At 38.4% G+C, this 21,020-nt stretch overlaps 1 protein-coding gene across 3 annotated transcripts in view; it reads right to left on the minus strand.

Moving 5' to 3' along the window:
* The window catches only part of LOC124606908 (DNA repair protein RAD51 homolog 4-like), a 204,654-nt gene that overhangs the window by 128,463 nt on the left and 55,171 nt on the right, over positions 1-21,020 (minus strand). For all 3 annotated transcript variants that reach the window (XR_006978748.1, XM_047139022.1, XM_047139014.1), the window contains exons 2-3: positions 13,526-13,644; positions 13,227-13,437 (exon numbers count right to left, since the gene is read on the minus strand). Coding sequence is in view for 2 of the 3 variants with exons in the window: in XM_047139014.1 (XP_046994970.1) it covers positions 13,227-13,437; positions 13,526-13,644 (330 nt within the window). In the remaining variant the exon portion in view is untranslated. The remainder of the gene's footprint in view (positions 1-13,226; positions 13,438-13,525; positions 13,645-21,020) is intronic.

Here is a 21,020-nt window from a genome sequence, read left to right on the forward strand (position 1 = left end):
GTAATCTCTTCACAAGAGCAAAGCGAATTGCAAAATGATGTTGAAAATAAATCCTATCAGCGCAGAACATGGCAATTGACCCTAAACAATGAAATGTGTGAGGTTCTCCACATGAATACCAAAACAATTCCATTAAAGTTCACTTACATGATAAATCAGTCACATTTAAAGGTTGTTGATTCAACTAAATATTTAGGAGGTAAGGTCACAAGCAACTTAAGTTGGAACCGTCATATGGAAAAAATTGTGGGAAGGAAATGGGATCCCTACAAGGTAGGGCTGACAGAAGAAATCGAGAAAGTTCAATGAAGGATAGCTCATTTTGTATTTTCATGAAATAGGGGAGGTTGTGTCAAGGATATGGTAAATGAGTTAGGATGAAAATTATTGAAATGTAAGTGTTTTATATTGTGGCAAGGTGCTTTCACTAAATTCCAATTGTTAACCTCCTCTGTTGAATGCCGTGATATTTTGTTTACCAGAACATACATGGGAGACATAACTGTTGTGGTAAGAGACACTGGTGCTTGCACGGTAAGGTTTAGTTGTCCATTATTCCCATGTGCTTCTTGAGAGCGGGGCAACAGAGAAATAATGTGACAGTGGTTCAAAGAGCCCCATGCCAACCAATTTATTGTGAATTGCAGAGTATTCATGTAGATGTGGAAGCAGATGTCAAGGAAGGGGTAGCAGGAAGGAGGAAGTGATCTAGGAATGGATAGGACTGCAGAAGTGTAAAATAAAAGAGTGAAAAGTTTGCAAAGTATTCCTTACTTAGAGTTATGCTGCAGTTCATTTTATCTTAGGACAGAGAGAAAAGGAAGGAATGTTTTCAGAATGAAGAATGAATTATAGGGAAGGGGAGGTAAAAGAATATGGTTTCATAGGTGTTGAAAGGAATGATAGAGGACAGTAAAGAAAGCAGAAACTAAACGAGAATGTATAGTTTCAATGGAAACTGCTAAATTTGTTTATAACGTTTTGGGAAGATGGAGTAGAAGGGCAACTGAAGTGATAATATAAGAGAGGTGAGAGAATGAGAGAAAGAATGGAGGACAAATTAACAACGAATAAATATAAGATGAAATCGTGTGCATAATTTTTGGAAGGTGAAGTGTGTATTAATGGATGGAGGGTAAGAGAGAAACGTATTTGAAATAACACAAAATTCTTTTAAAGTGTCCATCTAAACAGATTACTTTGTGAGTATCTAGAGAGGGTATAAATAAAATAAAAACAGAATTTTTAACAAACTGTATATTCAAAAGAAAGTAACTTCAATTAAAAAGGCAACTCAAAGGAAAACTATCTCAAATTTTATCTGATCTGTTGCCAAGTGATCTTTCACTGCCTCTCAATGAGGAAAACTGAAGAAAAAGATGATGTAACAAAATGTTTTAATGACTCTAATATTTTACCCAGAATCCCACATTACTTTGTACTTCTCTCATGTGTCTTAGCATAGAATCTATAAGTCATCATACGTAATGGCCTGAAGAAGCAACTTCCTCCCAGGCTTCAAGAATGCAGTTCCAAAGAGCATCAGCTGTAGCTGGTTGGTTTCAGGGCCAGTTCCTCATTAATGTTCTGGTGACGTTAGCGCAATTGTTTTCCATAGTGTTCATACCAGCAGTCCATGGCAGTCAGCCCATGACATTGATGCAATCATGGAGAGCTGCTGCTGAACGAATACAGACTTGTGAATGGGAGAATGGTGCTCTTGCACTGTGGAATCTCCTTCTCTGTACAGCATTTGAATTGTTGGAAGCATCACATTTTCCAATATGTGAGCGTACTGCTCGCTGTCAAGTTTTCCTTTTATTCTGTGAAGAATTCTTGCTCCTCTTGCAGAAATTCATCCCCAGCAGGAAACTGATAGCCGCAAACTTCTCATCATGGTTACACATTGCATCAATGGCGATTCCCTTGTTGTTTCTAAAGATTCTTGGGCTGTCGTTACTGGTGGGAAACACCTTCTAGTCAGTGAAAATGATGTTATCCCATGATGCACTAAGATGGAGTTCCACAGATGCCAGTCGGTGTAAGTTATTGTCTTTGCTGAGCTCCTGTTTCATGGCAGATCATCACATGTCACTCCACACTCCCTCAGCCTTCGACAAATCATGTCACTGGTGCCGGGGAAGTTGGTCTCCCACGACAACTGCTTCACTTTCAGAATGGGATTTTCTCTGTTCTTGGACACTAGCTCCCTGTCGTCCTGCTTTGAGGTCACTTTCTTCTTGCCTGAGCCAGGAGATCTTTTGGCAGTGCCTCCTTCAATGTAGTTCTTCCACCATCTTATTGCCAGCTTCTCTGACAGAACATCCACTTTCTTCAACAAGAGCAACGACTCTATCTTGAGTTGATCTGCTCCACTGAGCCATTGCAACGAATGGCCTGTTGTGTATTTCTGCTTGCCACTCTTATATAGGTGACAGGAGAGGAAGTAAACATATTTATGTCAACAGGAGTGGCAGAGGCAGAGCCATGCAATGCGGCCTTGCTAGCCTGTCCCAGGTGGGGTTGGCCCACCACAGCTGGCTCACCTGCTTTGGTCTCACCCAGGTACCTGACTATAACTGGCTAGCCAGATGTCAGCCATCCAGCCCGTCACCCCTTCAAGGATCAAATATTTCACCTATCCTACCCAAGCCTGTAGTATAAACTAACAGCAAGAGTTATTTTGCTATAAAATGAGCACGCACATCTACTTTTGATGATTCAATCAAACATTTCATGAATTATAAGTTAAAGAATACAATCATGATAAACATAGCTAGCAATCACATGACACAGGAAACTATTCTTTCTTGTAAGCACTCTGCATTATATATTGCCATCAGAAAATATTTATTCTACCAAGATAACAATGTGGATTGTAAAAGTAAACTTTGGTGGCAATCTTGCCAAATAATTGTGTATAAGTAGTATATCATTCACATTTCAAGCACTTATAAAGTGTACTCAATGCTTCTGAAACAATAAATGCAACACAATGAAATTACATTGGGCTGCGGCACTTCATTTACAGTGTGGTGATACATGATTACTCTGTAATTCACAGTTAAGTGTTTCATAAAGGATTCACAGAATTGCTTCAATTTCTCAACCATTCCAATCATGTATGAAGCTCGAGATAAACAAATGCCCAAATCTTTGTGTGTGTGTGTGTGTTCTAATTTCTCTTATGTTATTACAGTTGTAATATCATCCTTTGTACGGTGGTCACAACAAAAACTATTTACATTCAGAGGAGAAAGATGGTGGTCGAAACTCCAATTGAAAATGATACAAATAAAGTCTTTGGAAAAGTCATTAATTGGTTTTCTGAGAAATGGGCTTGCTCTAAAGTTTGAAAAAAGACAGTAAATCCAAAAAGTACAGTTCCTTCAATAAACATAAGACATCAACAGAAGTCAGTAGACAGGGTAGAGCATACTAATTTTTTGGGTGTACATACAGATGAGAATCTTAATTGGAAAATTCATATTTTGGATCTTCTAAAGCGACTAAGTTCAGCAACTTTTGCAATCAGAATAATCGCCAATTTTGAGGATATAAAAATTAGAAATCTAACATACTTTGCATACTTTCACTCTCTGATGTCATACGGAATAATATTTTGGGGTAACTCAACACTTAGGCAAAAAGTATTCACTGCTCAAAAGAAAGTGATTAGAATAATTTGTGGGGTTCATAGTCACATGTCTTGTAGGCATCTTTTTAAAAGATTGGGAATTCTTACAACAGCCTCACAGTACATTTACTCAATAATGAAATTCGTTCTCAACAACATGGGCCAGTTTGAAAACAGCACTGACATTCATGATTGTAATACCAGAAAAAGAAAGACTTATACTATCCTTTACTCATCCTATCTTTGGCACAGAAAGGGATAAAATATGCTGCAATAAAATTTTTTGACAAATTACCAGATGAAATAAAATGTCTGAGAGACAGCAGTAATAGCTTCATTAATAAATTGAATAAATTGAAATCATATCTCCTTGACAACTTCTTCTATACAATAGATGAATTCTTGAATAGGAATAAATGAATCTATTAATATAGTACATGCATGTTGTGCCATTTAAGGCAATGGGGTAAATAGCAGAAATATTAATCTTTAACACTGTACTGCAAATATGTATGTGCATTTCTTGTGCACTGGACATGTTCCACATCATAACGGCTTCCATAATGTGCAATTGATCAATGGAACATGCAACTAATTAACTAACATAGAAATAACTCACCACAGTGAAAAAGTTTTTTTTTTTTGCAACTCATGCCTGGCACCCTGCCTCCCCCCCCTCCCCCCCACCTAAACCTCAAGGAAAAAAATATCTGCAACACTCTCTCCCCTATTTCACTATACTACAAAATCAACAGCATTCTTTCAATATTTCTGATGTCCTCTGTCAATTCCATCAGGTAATGATTGCACAGTGCCCAGCAATATTCCAGAAAAAGGTCGAACAACCATAGTACTGGCAATCTCCATAGTAGACTTCTTGGGTCTTCAAGGGTTGTGCCAATAAACCAACATTTGTTTCATCTTCACCACAACATGTGATGTTTCCCAGTGACATTGTTTATATTTGTACCCCTAGGGCGTTTGTTAGATCTATAACCCCCAAATTTGTTTGACTTATTGATTTCTCGAAGTTTGATGAAACTTTTTTAGCAATCATGTGGAGGACCTCATACATTTTATTATTTAGGGTCAATTGCCACGTCCTGCACTGTGAGGATACTTTTTCAACATCATTTTGCAATTCACTTCGCTCTTCTGGGAAGTTTACTAGATGACAGCATTACCTGCCACAAATCTGAGAGAAATGTTCTGATTGTCTGCTAAATAGTTTATATACAACCTCTGATAATAAAGTTTGGTGATTAGTCCTGTAATGTTAATGCACATGAACTAGGAACTGCAGCTACCTTACTGTCCTTAAAAATAGTTACCTCCCATAACCATGCACTGCTGAGCTCTGCAATACATGTCCTGGAAACTTTGAACGAAGTCTTCCTTTGGGATAGTATTCAAAAGCCGCGTTACAGTTCACTGGATGTCAGAAATATTGTCAAATCTCTTTGCTTTCAAAGCGAATTTGAGTCGAGGGAATAGGAAAAAGTCTGGAGGATTGAGATCCAGCGAGTATGGTGAGTGTTCAAGTTGCACCACCCCCTTTTTTGTCAGGAACTCTATGACAATATTGGCAGCGTGTGGGTGAGTGTTGTCATGAATAAAAAACCAGGACTTTGTTGTGCGTACTGGGGTCATACGCTGCACAGATATTGCATGAAATGGGTCAAAATTTCAATGTTGTGTGCAGCATTCAACATCGTTTCTTCAGGCGGAAAATCCTTATGGATAATGCTGTGACTATCAAAAAAGGTGAAGAGCATCATTTTGATGAGTGATTTTTCGACTCTGACCTTTTTCCAACGTGATGTCGGAGAACACCATTCCATGTTATGCCGTTTTGTTTCAGGGTCACACCGGAGACACCAGGTGACACCCGGTGACAATACGGTTCAAAAAATTGGGTGTCGAATCCACCGTTCTGACAAAATCCTGTTAAGCCTCTAAACATACCTACTCCTGATTGTCAGGCAAGTGATGTGGCAGAAGAGGACAACATGTTTTCTTCTTCCCTAACATCTGGGTAAGGATTTGTCGCACGGATTCATGGTTCATCTGCTATCACGCGCACAGTTAATCAATGGTTGTTATTGATTAATGTCCTCACTTTCTCAATGTTTTCGTCACTGATGGTGGTGCTGGTTGTCCGCTACAGGGATTGTCAGAAACACATTCCCAGCCTCCTCGAAAATGAATGAACCACTCATACGCACACTTCATGGGCAGTGCTTGATCCCCATAAAAACATACCAGCATTGAATACCTTTCTTTCGGTGTCTTGCCAAGCTTAACACAAAATTTTAAATTGATCCTTTGCTCATTCATTGTCCTGTTCTCAGTTCAGAACCAAGGCACTAAACAAGCGCTTCATCCAACAGGTCTAGCGCGGAACACACACGACGCTCAACTGAACTATGGGGGAGCAGGTTGTCAATACCGGCGGCTATGCAGGTGCAGCATTGTGACTCACCAGTGTTGCCCAATCAATCGTTCTGACTTCATTCACTGAACTTTATTGTCAGAGGTTGTATATTAGAAATAGCAAAAGGTCTACATAACTTTACTTGCAGAATCACACTCATCACTTCATTTTACTAGGTGATGTCCTGTCAGTTACTACGAACTGTGACCTTTCAGACAGGAAATTACAAAGCCAATCTGTAAGTGAGACAATAGTAGTCCATAGGAAAGTATTGTGATAGGAAGCCGCTAATGATGAATAATATCAAAAGCATTTTTAAAATACAGAGTCAATTTGAGAGTCCCTGTACACAATACACTGTGCAAATAAAGTGCCAGCTGCCTCTCACAAGAGTGATGCTTTCCAAATCCATGCTGCTTTGATGTCTATAGTTAATATATTTCAGAGCATTTCATAATACTGGAACAAAGTATTTGTTCATGTGTCCTGCTACATGTCGATTTCAATGAAATGAATCTGAAATTAAGTGGATTATGTTTATTTTGTTCAATATGTATTGCAGTGGTCTGTGCAACTTTCCATTCTTCTCCATTACCATAAATACTAGACTACTCCTTGTTGATGCAAAAGATGTGCTCCTAAATTGTTAGCCCACTCAAGAAAGACTTGTCTGGAAACACAACTGTCCTGCTATGTCTATGATAGGGTCACAAGATACTGGAACATGTCTGGTGACGCTGTGATAGTTTTGTTACTTTCTGGAATGACGGAGAATTATCTTGCAAGATTCACTTGATATATTTGCGGTATACCAATCAAAAATTCTTAATAAATTCTGCTTTAATGTGTCATCGACTTAGCCAATAAATGTTTACAGACATTGGAGATTATTTTCACGCAGTAGTTACAACTAATCTCATTGTCTAGACTGCAAATTGTCTGTACCAACCATAACAAGGGCAACGAGGAGGTGATGAATGCTGCAGCTGTTGCTCCAAGCACTGTAAAGAAGCAGAGGCAGTAGCCCTCAGTTCCAAACTGGTGCAAGAGTAACATTTTACCTCCTCTGTAACAATGCTCTGAATGACTCGTTTGGGGACTGAAGACCTCAGATGTTAAGTCTCACAGTGCTCAGAGCCCAATGACACCTTTAGAAATTTTGTCATCATAATACGTCTCACTATGATCAGTAACCAGTAGATCTAGCGGTAAGAAACATAAAATACTGTGGAACTGCTACTAAAAATACACAAACGTGTCAATGAAATAATATCACTTAATACTCTGTTAACTGTATTTCTTTTAGCAACTACTTTCACAGTCATATTGTCATATTTTCATTGTCCGGTAAAGATACTTGAATATGACAAAAGAATTCATGTTTAATTAAGATAGCCATTTGTTGTATGGTACTATGTAGAGATGCCAGTTGTATTGTTGTAGTGCATATTAATAGAATTTCTTGTTAAGTTATTGAACACAATAGACACAAATATCAGAGAAATTGTCAACAATATAGTCAACCTCGTTATCAAAAACTGTGATAATGTGCAGGTAGTTTTTTGATCCCATGCATGTAACAGCTTGCTGATTCTGAGTTAAGCCACATTTAAAGCGCAATTTCCAAAACAAATAAAAACCAACTTTCTTGGTGATTGGTTGATAAGGAGTGAGGAAGGTAAACGCATGCAGGTGCCAGATTGGAAGACTTAAGGTAGGTGTGTTTGCCAACCCAGCCCCTATGTGCTGGCTCCCACATCACATTAGTTGCTCTGTGACTGTGAGGCATCTCATTTGTTGGCAACAAATGTCAACTCCGAGGGACACATCACTGTGAAGCAGTTCTTAACACAAAAAACCTTCTTTGTGCCACCAGATGTATATCAAGAACCATACATTTTGTTTTTAAACGCACCAATTTTCCAGGCACTCGAAATTCCCGCATTGCCTCATAAAGTTTGTCCCAGATTATTGTGACATATGCAGATTTAAAGTCAATGAAAAATGTTGCACGCCAAAACTGCATACATTAGTCTTTTCTACTATTTGTCGGAGAGTAAATATCTGATTTACAGTTGACTTTCCTAGTCTGAACCCACATTGGTAGCTTCCAATAATGTCTTCTGCTATACGTGAAAGTCTACCAAACCGGACATTTGACAGTACTTTATATATAATATTTAAGAAGCTCAACTGAACTTGTGCGAACGCACATGCTATGCCCCGACTCGTACAGGACTTGGTAGAATAATCTGCCACGAGTAGTCATGAGTGTGATGGGCAAACATCTATTAGGCGCACTACGAATGTAGTGGTGTGGACACGTTGGGAATGTGGGTCTCACGGGGAACATGCAAGGGATAAGTCCCTGCAGGCGCACTATCCTCTGTGCCCTTCGTGGGTCAGATGGATAGAGCATCTGCAATGTAAGCAGGAGATCCTAGGTTCGAGACACGGTCGGGGCACACATTTTCGACATGTTCCCAATGATGTATATCGACGCCTGTTTGCAGCCAGGGCGTCAATTTAATTATCATTTCATTCTAGAGAAACTGCACGGTCATCAATGGTATCTGTTCTTTCAGGAACAGATACTACCTTCATATATAACATTCAAGAGACCTTTCGCAAACATGTTTCTGCAAGATTTTTCTATTACTTGCTGGTTAAAAAAATGAACGAAACTGTCTTTGACCTTCTGTCACACTGCTGCTCTTAGCAGACTGACAGAATATAGATTAAAAATGAAAGGAAAAACATGGGTTTGATATCATGGTTTTGTGCTCGCACTGCATGACATTGACTACTAGAACATGAGTAGGTTATTCACAACAAAAGCTCAAGTGGAAGTCAAAAGTTCTCATACCTTGTGCTGTGTATCTCATTATGACAAAAACATGATGCTAACACACTTGAAGTTCGGTGGTTGGATGGACTGAGGCTAGCTTGGAATGACTAAGGAGTGGGTTCGATTTCCGTTGGGGGTACCAGTTTTAACAGCCACAAACATACCTTCTTCACCTCCAGTAATGCCAAGTAAAGAACACAGGACTGTGCCGTGATTCCAAATCAACATTAAACATGTCCATTCGCTACTGACTGGAACAGAACTGGATCAGTTTTGGCTGTCAGAGGCTGAAGCAACTGCTTGCAGAAACTCTGGCTCTAATATGCTTTCTTATACTAGTAATGTTATTTTATTTCACAAACCAGTTGTTCAAATGGCTCTGAGCACTATGCGATTGAACTTCTGGGGTCATCAGTCACCTAGAACTTAGAACTAAATAAACCTAACTAACCTAAGGACATCACACACATCCATGCCCAAGGCAGGATTGGAACCTGCGACCGTAGCGGTCGCTCGGTTCCAGACTGTAGCGCCTAAAACCACACAGTCACTCCGGCCGGCCACAAACCAGTCATCATGTAAAATTACAGGACCTTCACTTCTTATTTTAAGTGACATTGAGATTTTAAAAATAGTGGCACTGGACTGGTATTTCTCCCGATTTGAAACCTTCGGGATCATACTGGGAATCTTATTCTTTGTTTCCTCATAGTGCCAAATTCGTCCAGGTCTCTTTGTATGATGTGATCCTAACTACTTGTGAAAGAGAATTTTATAGTTGACACCTCTTCGGTTGGGGACAACAACATCGATATGCACAGGGCTGGAGTCTCAGACAGTACAGAACTATTTGTTGCATCACCTCTAGCCAAACATGTGCATATATTGCTACTGGTGAAGAAACAAAAAAAATATTTCATGTCTATTCATAGGTATAAGACAATAATGAAAGGTGCCAGGTTTGAATCCCTGCCAGCAAAAATCATTTGCATTGTCATTTCAGGTTCTGCTATCAGACAGTTGGTGAACATATTTAGTATCTGACATTTGATTGTGCACAATTCATATAGGTACTGAGTTCTACTCCACATCCATCATCATAACTTTACTTCATGATACTTCACACTTGTGTATTGCACTTTATTACATAACTTTTGTGATTACTTCTCAGGGCCAATATAAGCTTCATGGGGATCCCGCTGCAGTGCTAAACATATTGTCATTTATTTCCAGGTTTGGATATTCGGCCTTGCAAACAAATACTGGTGAACACTTCGATATTTTACTTGTCTTCATGCCTAGTCGAGTCTCAATCAGACGCGCAAGCTTTGTCTGGTTTACAGTGGGTTCAAATTTCGAACATGAACCACTACTCATCATGTCATTTAATGAGTGTGACAAGACTTCTGAAGTGTCACTTATTGTAATGAAGTTTAATTTACAAGCATTAGAGTCTGCTTCACCTCTAACAGTGTGTTTTCTAGTATTTGTTGTACTGCACTATTAGTTTACATATTTGACTGACTGCTACAAAGAGCTGTGTTCTCTAGTGGTCTCTTGTGGTAACCATTGTGAATAGTCAAACAACTGTACCCCAGTTTGACACTTAGAGGACCTGCAACACAGCTACATTATGTTGGTTGCATTCAGCAGTACCTTTATTTTATTTATTTTTGCTATCAACTGTACATTGCTGAAATTCTTTATTTGACCCTTGGAATAAACAAGTTAACCAACCATGAAGGTGCAACAAAAATGTACCATCCTTTCATGGAAATATACCAGACTCATCAAACCACCCTTCTGGACAGTTGTTTTTCTCTCGCTCTATTTACGAGTGGAAAAGGAAAGAAAATTAATAGTAGTGGAACAGTGTATTGTCTGCCACATACCGTCTGGTGGCTTGCAGAATATGTATGTAGATGTAGATGTTACCTTATGGAATTATCTTCTGGGGCATTGCACATAAAGTAACATTAAAGCTATTAATGAGAGCACTCTGATTCCACAAAATTGGAGTAAATGAGTAACAACAGTTTCCTTGAGTTACTATGGTAAAACACAGAAATTTAAATTGTAATCAAGTGGGAACTGTGCAATGATTCTTCAAACATTATATTAAGAATTCTGTCCCTACGTCAGGTTTCAGTGAAGTATATCTGTTAGAATGGTCATTAACATTCATGCAATATTTGCATTTACTGGCAAACTCTTGAAATCTATCAACAAAAAACTGAAAGTGATTGGCATATTTTGTGACCTAACAAAAGCATTTGACTGTGTAAATCACCAAATTCTTTTCCAAAAAGCTGCACATCTCGGTATAAGTGGTGCAGCAGGGAAATGGCTCGACTCATATTTGTCAAACAGGAAACAAAAAGTTGTAGTAGATAGTCAAGATGGTGTCCCAGTATCTTCAGAATGGGGTACTATCACATGTGGAGTGCTGCAGGGCTCAGTTCTGGCGCCCCTACTTTTTATTATATTTATAAATGATCTTCCTCTCTCTACAGAATATTGTAGATTCACTTTTCGCAGATGACACTACACTACTTATTCATAATTCAGTAGATAAACTTGAGGAAACAGCAAATAAGGTTTTAAATGAAATGGTGAACTGGTTCAACATTAATGGTCTTATTTTAAATTACTGTAAAACAAACTACATTCAGTTCTACAAAACATCCAAAGATGAGGAAATATTTGTAAAGATAGGTGAGCAGACAATAACCAGGGTAGATTCCTCAAAATACCTAGGCTTGCATATTGATAGCAAACTGAACTGGTCAAACCACATCGTGGATCTGTGAAAAAGACTAAGTTCAGCAACATACGCATTGCGCATGGTTTCTTCTTATAGAAATATGGAAACCATGAAGTCAGCGTATTATGGTTACTTTCATGCAATTATGGCATTTGGAATTATATTTTGGGGAAATCAGCCACTGGCTAAAAAAGTACTGTGTGTACAAAAAAGAGCCATAAGGATCATGTGTGGAGTCCATCCTAGAGCCACATGCAGGAATCTTTTTAAGAAGCTTGAAATACTTGCATCCACTGCACAATATATATTCTCGTTGATGTGCTTCATAAGGAAAGAAAAATCCATCTTCAAGCTGAATAGTGCATATCACAGTCACAATACTAGAAGGAAACATGATATCCACTATGAACAGCCAAATCTAAGTATGGTACAGAAAGGAGTCCATTTCAGTGGCTGTAAGATTTTTAATGCCCTCCCTTCAAGAATTAAGTGTTTGGTAGATGATGATCTATTGCAAGGATCATTTTATACATTAGAAGAGTTCCTGAACTACAGTGTTTAACATTTCTTGTATTGTAAATTGCAAATGTATGCCCAAATTTGTATTTGTAACACCAAATATTTTTATTGTAAACATATATTTTGCAATATTTATTTCTCTGTAACACTTATTATTTTGTAATCTTTATCTATCTCTAAAATGTACTTTTGTAGTGGGACTTAAGTTACTGTTTACTGTTTTTTGTTTTGTAATCTCTATCTATCTCTAAAATGTATTTTTTTATAGTGGGACCTAAGTTACTATTTACTGTTTTTGTTTTGTTTTATGTATTACCATAAATTCTGGCCGAAAGCTTGTAAAATTGACACGTTCCATATCCTGTGATAGTGTCGCAACATGGATCACCGGAACAAGAGATAAATAAATAAATAAATATGGGTCTCTCGGTTAACTGCCACTTTAACTTGCAGGCCAAAACCCCTTTTTACTCTGACACACTGAAGATATTTTCATAATTCAATGAACTGTGTGAAAATTCTTGTATCACTAATAACTACATTAAAGCCTTTGAAATAAAACAAAGCTATCTTAGCTCAGAAGTTGGTTTCAGCAGCACACGCCTTTACTAGCTAGACATGGTCTTGTTTTATGGGGTATGCCCTTATCTTCCTCCAACCTTAAAACTGATTTATTCAGTCAGTTGTAAGGGCACCTACAGTTAAACATTGACTCTGAATCACCATGAAACTTAGTGTTTTTCACATAAACAAATCATTGGCAGAAGTGAAAGAAGTGGCAATGGACAGAAAATAATACCTGTCTGACAGAAATGAGTTCCAGACCTTTGGATACATAGCCTGACACCCACTTAGCCACTAAACCATACACCTATGAAACATGGTAAATACAGTTACTGTAATTTGAACAGGACAAGTCTTACTAAGGAAATGTGTCAGAAATACACTATCAGAGTAATGGTATAGAGTGTTAATCACTCATACTCAAACTGAAAATAAATTAGTAATGAATACACAACAGTACCTCATCATCAAGGCATCTGGCATCCAATATTGACTGCATTCTTTCCCCTGAGAAAGACAAATTTGAATCAATGTAATATATACTTTGTTTCAAATTTGATGTTACATGTGCCGTTGTTGCAAGACAAATTTGGGTTTTCCCTGTACCAGAAAGACCACACAACTCATATATGTTTCCTGTAAGCAAGCCACCTTCCAATATTGTGTCAATGCTGCAAAATTTCAATAATATGAGTGAGCCATATTCTAACAAGTATTGATATTTATTCTGTACAAACAGAGGTAGCTTTGTTACCATACCTTTTAATGCCTGTCTGTATAAGTGCTGAATTTGCTACTAAATCATTGTACATGCTGATTCCTTTATGAGGAAATGCTGAGTAATCAGTTATAAGAGAGCTGCGAATCTGTATCACATCCTGGAAAAACATATATAATGAAAAGTTTCAAATATGTATTGCAATATCTATGTAAGTCTTTGTTAGACATCTATGCGAGATAAGATAGTAACATGAACTATGCTGAATGAGATTATGTTCTTTCTCGTATCTTAACAGACACATGTATGACACACTTCATGCAGCAAAAATTGGTAGCTAAGTAATAAATAATTCCAACCACAGAAGAGATGAGTTGAAAATAATCAAGAGTTTTAGCTTTATACAGTACTAAAATATCCAACTAAAGTTATTGCTGAAAATAGAAGTGTATTTGACTTGTTATCGATAATGGAAATTCCTGGTTGAATCAGTACATAAAATAAGGAAAAGGAAACCACTCACCTGGAGCACAGAAACATTTGATAGTAAAAACAAAATTTGCACTAGCTCTTTTTCTAGCAAAAGTATACACATTTACACACATAACCAAAAAGTCACCAAAACGCACACTCCTGTGGCCATGGCAAGACTCTGTGACAGCATAATTGACTTGTCCAAAATCTGAAATATTTCTAGGATTTTATTCATTATGTCTGCCTGTACCTCAAAGTCTCCTCTGTTTTGTGGGTGGCAATCTACCCTTTCCACGTTGTTGTTATTCCATCCTAGACATTACACTGTTTTATTCCTATGTCTGTATTCCACAAAGCAGTTATATTAATATACATGAAACTGTCGATACAAAATTCAATAGAGAAACCTAATGAATTTAAGGGATATAAAATGTAGACTGGCTGTGACAAGGAAAGCGTTTCTGAAGAAGAGAAATTTGTTACCATCGAATACAGATTTAAGTGTCAGGAAGTCTTTTCTGAAAGTATTTGTATGGAGTGTAGCCATGTGTGGAAGCGAAACATGGACAATAAACAGCGCAGACAAGAAGAGAATAGAAGGTTTTGAAATGTGGTGCTACAGAAGAACGCTGAAAATTAGGTGGGTAGATCACGTAACTAATAAGGAGGTACTGAATAGAATTGAAGAGAAGAGGAATTGTGTCACAACCAGACAAAAGGAAGGGATTGGTTGGTAGAAAACATTCCAAGGCACCAAGGGATCACCAATTTAGTACTGGAGGGAAGCATGGATGGTAAAAGTCATAGACGGAGACCAAGAGATGAATATACTAAGCAGATTCAGAAGGATGTAGGCTGCTGCAGTTACTCCGAAATGAAGAAGCTTGCACAGGATAGAGTAGCACAGAGAGCTGTATCAAACCAGTCTCTGGACTGAAGACCACAAAAAACAATGAATTTGAGACAGAAATGAGAGGTATAGTACTGCTGATAGAAACATATAAAAGTACAAGGGGAGGCTCTGTCTGCCTTTCGGAAGTAATAGTTCATTTGTCAGGTGGGAGAGAGGGAGAGGTTGGGGGAGGTTAAAAAAGTAGGTCAGCTCACTCAGACTCCAGTATGAGAGAGACTCACAAGCAGTGAGGAAAAGGGCACACAAACCACTTCATTCTTATTACAGGCGGGTCTGCCTCATACTGGGGTCTGAGTGACCTGCCCTAATTTTTTAACCTCCCCCAATCTCTCCCTCTCTCCCACCTGAAAAATGAACTATTCCCTTTGACATACCAGTAGAGTATATGTTTCACCTTATATGTATCTATCAGTAGTACTACACTCTTGCACTCTGAAGATAGAACTGACTACTGATTATCAATTCAGTCACTCAACGACAAATATTCATATGAACCAGAAATTGTTTGATTATGTCATATAAGCAGTTCTGCACATTTTCATCAATTCCCATCAAGTGAAACTTCTTCCAGTAGCTTAAAAACAGATGTTTTCTCGAAGATGTTTTTTAACTATTTATAATATGCTTCAAACCAACATTTTAAAATCATTACTGTACAAAAAAAAAAAAAAACAATCTACATTGATCTACTAAGCAGGGCTTGGAATCACTTATTGGAGCACCAAATACTTGTATTTTCTTAGATTTGTAAAAGGCATTTTGTCTAGTTGATCACAATATCAAACAATGGAAAATCCAGAATGGAATATAACAATATTATGAAAAGGATGGTGAGAAGCAACTATCCTTTTCATAATATTGTTACTTGTGATCACAATATGAAGATGTTAGAAGCACCTGAATAATTAAAAGTACCTGGATTAATAGATATGGGCTTTCCTCAGAGCCAAGTGGTAGAGGAAAGTATTAAGGGCAGATGAGATTAAGTATTTATACATTAGTGTGATCTTTGTTAACAGGAACTTGCATTTGTTTCAAACCTGCAAGTCACTTAACAACTACAATGCATGTTCCACTGCCAAAAATGCACCTTCTGAGCTAAAGATTTTCCAGGAATCCAGTTTGGGTTAAAAGTATGGGCAGTGTAGTCTACAATAACTTAGCCCTAATTTCGTGTAAATACTAGTAGAATGTTCTATAATGGGAGGGAAGCTCCATGGTAGTTGCTGTAAGAGAAACTTCTACACAAACAAAGATTACTGCATAGTAGGTGTAAAACAAAACACAAGGCTATAGATAGAGAGATGCTGAATGAAACATGTTAGGCTGTCAGGAGAGCAATGCATGATGCCTTCAATGACCACCATAGCAGAATAATGTCAAATGACATTTCACAAAATTCGCATGTAAAAGTTGTTAGTGGCACCAAAGTCAGTGTCCAGTCCCTAGTGAATAAGCCAGGAACTGAAATTGAGGGCAGCAGCAAAGCAAAAGCTGAAATGCTTAAATACATTTTCAAATGCTCCTTTACAAAGGAAAACCCAGGAGAATTACCCCAATTTAATCCTCGTACCACTGAAAAGATGAATGAAATAAGTATTAGTGTCAGTGGTGTCGAGAAACAGCTGAAATCGTTACAATTAAACAAAGCTTCAGGGCCTGATGGAATCACTGTCAGATTCTGTATTAAATTTGTGGCCGAGTTAGCCCCTCTTCTAACTATCATCTATCATAGATGCCTTAAACAAAAAATTGTGCCCAGTGCTTGGAAAGAGGCACGGGACACATCCATTTACAAGAAGGGCAGTAGACATGATCCACAAAATTACCATCCCATATACTTGACATCGATTTGCTGCAGAATCTTACTTAGAATACACCGAGATCAAACATAATGAGGTATCTTGAATAGAATGACCTTCTCAATGCCAGCCAGCATGGATTTCGAAAACATCGAGCATGTGGAAACCCAACCTGAACTTTTCTCATATGACATCCTGAAAGCTTTGAGTCAAGGCAGTGAGGCAGACACAATGTTTCTTGATTTCTGAAAAGCATTTGACTCAGTAACACATCTACATTTATTACCAAAAGTATGATTACATGGCGTAGCAAGTAAAATTTGTGAGTGGGTTGAGGATTTCATATGGAGGACGCAGCAAGTTATCTACGATGGAGAGTCATCAACACATGTAGAAGTAATTTCAGATGCTCCAAGGAAGTGTAAGGGACCCTTGCTGTTCATATTTTATATGAGGCGTGTTTTTTAAGTAAGTACCGTATTGAAATAAAAAAAAGACGTGCTAAGAAATCTCAATAATTTTATTTCTACATGAAAGCCTGTACCTTAATCTACTTTTCTACATAATTTCCGTCAATATTGAGGCACTTGCCATAACATTGTACCAGTTTTTGAATACCCTCTTCATAGAAGTCTGCCACCTGACTTGTTAACCACTGCATCACCACTGTTTTGACTTCGTCTTGAAGACACTGACTGCCCAGGTGTTTCTTCAAGTGCAGGAACAGATGGTAGTCACTGGGCACAAGATCGGGGCCGTACGGAGGATGATCTAGAGCTTCCCATCGAAAAGATGTGATGAGACCTTTGGTCTGATCACCACATGCGGACGGGCATTGTCTTGCAGCAAAACGATGCCCTTGCTCAACTTCCATGGACTGTTGCTTTGATTATGGTGTGACGTAGGCCACCCATGTTTCATTGCCCATAACAGTTTGCCTTAAGAAATCATCACCATCATTGTGGTACTGCTCAAGGAAACTCAATGCACTGTCTAAACATTTAGTTTTGTGCACATCCGTCAACATTTTCGGTACCCAACGTGTGTACATTTTCGGTAATTCAAGTGCTCGGTCACAATGCCATACAAAACACTACGAGTAACATTAAAAGAGTCATCCCGCAAGGAGGAAATCATAAAGCGTCTGTTTCCTCTCACCTTATTGTCCACTTCCTGCACTAAACTTTCATTAACGACCGAAGGACGCCCACTCCATTGTTCATCATGCCCATTTGTGCGGCCATCATTAAATGCTCTCATCCACTTTCTTACCATTCCATCACTCATAATGTTTTCTCCGTAAACTGCTCAGATCTCACGATGAATATTGATCGCTTTTAGGTCTTTAGCACTAAGAAATCTTATAATAGCCCGTACTTCACAGTCGGGGGGACTCCCGATTATTGGAGGCATCTTAAAACACTCAGTACACAATGTAAACAAGGAAGAATCAGACTGTAATGGCGTCAGTGTGCAGATTAAGGTACAGGCTTTCACGTAAAAATAAAATTATTGAGATATCCTAGCACATCTTTTTTTAATTTCAAAACTGTACTTACTTAAAAAACATGCCTCATATTAATTACCTTGCAGACAATATTAACAGTAAAATCGGGCTTTTTGCAGATGATTCAGTTATCTATAATGAAGTACAATCTGAAAGAAGCTGCATAAATATTAAGTCAGATGTTGATAAGATTTCAAAGTGGTGCAGACGTAGGAAACTTGCTCTAAATGTACAGAAATGTAGTATTGTACACTTCACATAATGAAAAAACGTAGTATACTATAACGTCAATGAGCCACTGTTGGAATTGGCCATCTCACACAAACATGTGGTCTTAGCACTTTGTAAGGGATATGGAATGGGCCCCCCCATGAACCGTGGGCCTTGCTGTTGGTGGGGAGGCTTGTGTGCCTCAGCAATACAGATAGCCGTGCAGTAGGTGCAACCACAGCAGAGGAGTATCTATTGAGAGGCCAGACATATGTGTGGCTCCTGAAGAGGGGTAGCAGCCTATTCAGTAGTTGCAGGGGCAGTAGTCTGGATGATAGAGTGATCTAGCCTTGTAACAGTAACCAAAACGGCCTTGCTGTGCTGGTACTGCGAACGGCTGAAAGCAAGGGGAAACAACAGTCGTAATTTTTCCCAAGGGCATGCAGCTCTACTGTATGGTTAAAACGATGAAGGTGTCCTCTTGGGTAAAATATTTTGGAGGTAAAATAGGCCCTCATTCAGATCTCTGGACAGGGACTACTCAGGAGGACATCATTATCAGGCAAATGGTGTTCTATGGATCAGAGAGTGGAATGTCAGATCCCTTAATCGGGCAAGTAGGTTAGAAAATTTAAAAAGGGAAATGGACAGGTTAAAGTTAGATATAGAACGAATTATTGAAGTTTGGTGGAAGGAGGAACAAGACTTCTGGTCAGGTGACTACAAAGTTATATATAAAAATCAAGTATGGGTAACGCAAGAGTAGGTTTAATAACAAATAAAAAAATGGATCGCAGCTAAGCCACTATGAACAGCTTAGTGAATGCATTAATGTAGCCAAGATAGCATGAAGTCCTTGTCTACCACAGTAGTACAAAGTTTATATGCCAACCAGCTCTGCAGACGATGAAGAGATTGAAGCAATGTATGATGCAATAAAAGAAATTAAGTGAAGGGAGATGAAAATTTAGTAGTCATGGTGGACTGGAATTTGATAGTAGGAAAAGGAAGAGAAGGAAAAGTAGTAGGTGAATATGGAATGGGAGTAAGGAATGAAAGAGGAAGTCACCTGGTAGAATTTTGCACAGAACATAACTTAATCATAACTAACTGGTTTAAGAATTATGAAAGAAGGTTGTACATGTGGAAGAGGCCGGGGGACACTGGAAGGTTTCAGATGCATTATATAATGTAACACAGAGATTTAGCAACCAGGTTTTAAGGAGGAGATTAGCGTTTAACATCCCGCCAACAATGAGGTCATTAGAGACGGAGCTCAAGCTCAGATTATGGAAGGATGGGGGAATGAAATCGGTTGTGCCCTTTCAAAGGAACCATCCCTGAAGTGATTAAGGGAACTCACAGAAAACCGAAATCTGAATGGCCGGACGCAGGTTTGAACTGTCGTCCTCCTGAATGTGAGTCCAGTGTGCTAACCACTGTGCCATCTTGCTCAGTGGGTTTTAAATTGTAAGAAAATTCCACGGGCAGATGTGGACTCTGACCACAATTTATTGGTTATGAACTGTAGGCTAAAACTGAAGAAACTGCAAAAACATGGGAATTTAAGGACATGGGACCTGGATAAATTGAAATTATCAGAGGTTATAGAGAGCTTCAGGGAAAGCATTAGGGAATGATTGACAAGAATGGGAGAAAGAAATACAGTAGAAGAAGAATGGGTAGCTTTGAGAGATGAAATAGTGAAGGCAGAAGAGGATAAAGTAGGTAAGAAGATGAGGGCTAGTAGAAATCCTTGGGTAACAGAAGAGATACTGAATTTAATTGATGAAAGGAGTTAATATAAAAATGCAGTAAATGAAGCAGGCAAAAACAAGTACAAATGTCTCAAAAATGAGACTGATAGCAAGTACAAAATGGCTAAGCAGGGATGGCTAGAGGATAAATGTAAGGGTGCAAAGGTATATATTCCTAGAGGTAAGATAGATACTGCTTTCTGGAAAATTAACGAGACCTTTGGCGAAAAAAGAACCACCTATATCAATATCAAGAGCTCAGAAGGAAAACCAGTAAGGTGGAAGGAATATATAGAGTGTCTATATCAGGGCGACTTACTTGAGGGTACTATTATGGAAATGGAAGAGGAAGTAGTTGAAGATGAAATGGGAGATATGATACTGCATGAAGAATTTGACAGGGCACAGAAAGATCCAAGTCGAAACAAGGCCAGGGAGTAGACAACATTCCATTAGAGCTACTGATAGCCTTGAGAGACTGGGCCCTGACAAAATTCTACCATCTGGTGCACAAGATGTATGAGACAGGTGAAATGGCCTCAGACTTCAAGAAGAATATGATAATTCCAATCCCAAAGAAAGCAGGTGTTCATAGGTGAAAATTACCGAACTATTAGTTTAATAAGTCACGGCTGAAAAATACTAACACAAATTCTTTACAGACAAATGGAAAAACTGGTAGAAGCTGACCTTGGGGAAGATCAATTTGGATTCCGTAGAAATGTTGGAACACATGAGGTAATACTGACCATATGACTTATCTTAGAAGATAGATTAAGGCAAGACAAACCTACGTTTCTGGCATATGTAGACTTAGAGAAAGCTTTTGACGATGTTAGCTGGAATACTCTCTTTCAAATTCTGAAGGTGGCA

The sequence above is a fragment of the Schistocerca americana genome, chromosome 1 (assembly GCF_021461395.2).
Source record: "Schistocerca americana isolate TAMUIC-IGC-003095 chromosome 1, iqSchAmer2.1, whole genome shotgun sequence".
Taxonomy (NCBI): Eukaryota; Metazoa; Arthropoda; class Insecta; order Orthoptera; family Acrididae; genus Schistocerca; species Schistocerca americana.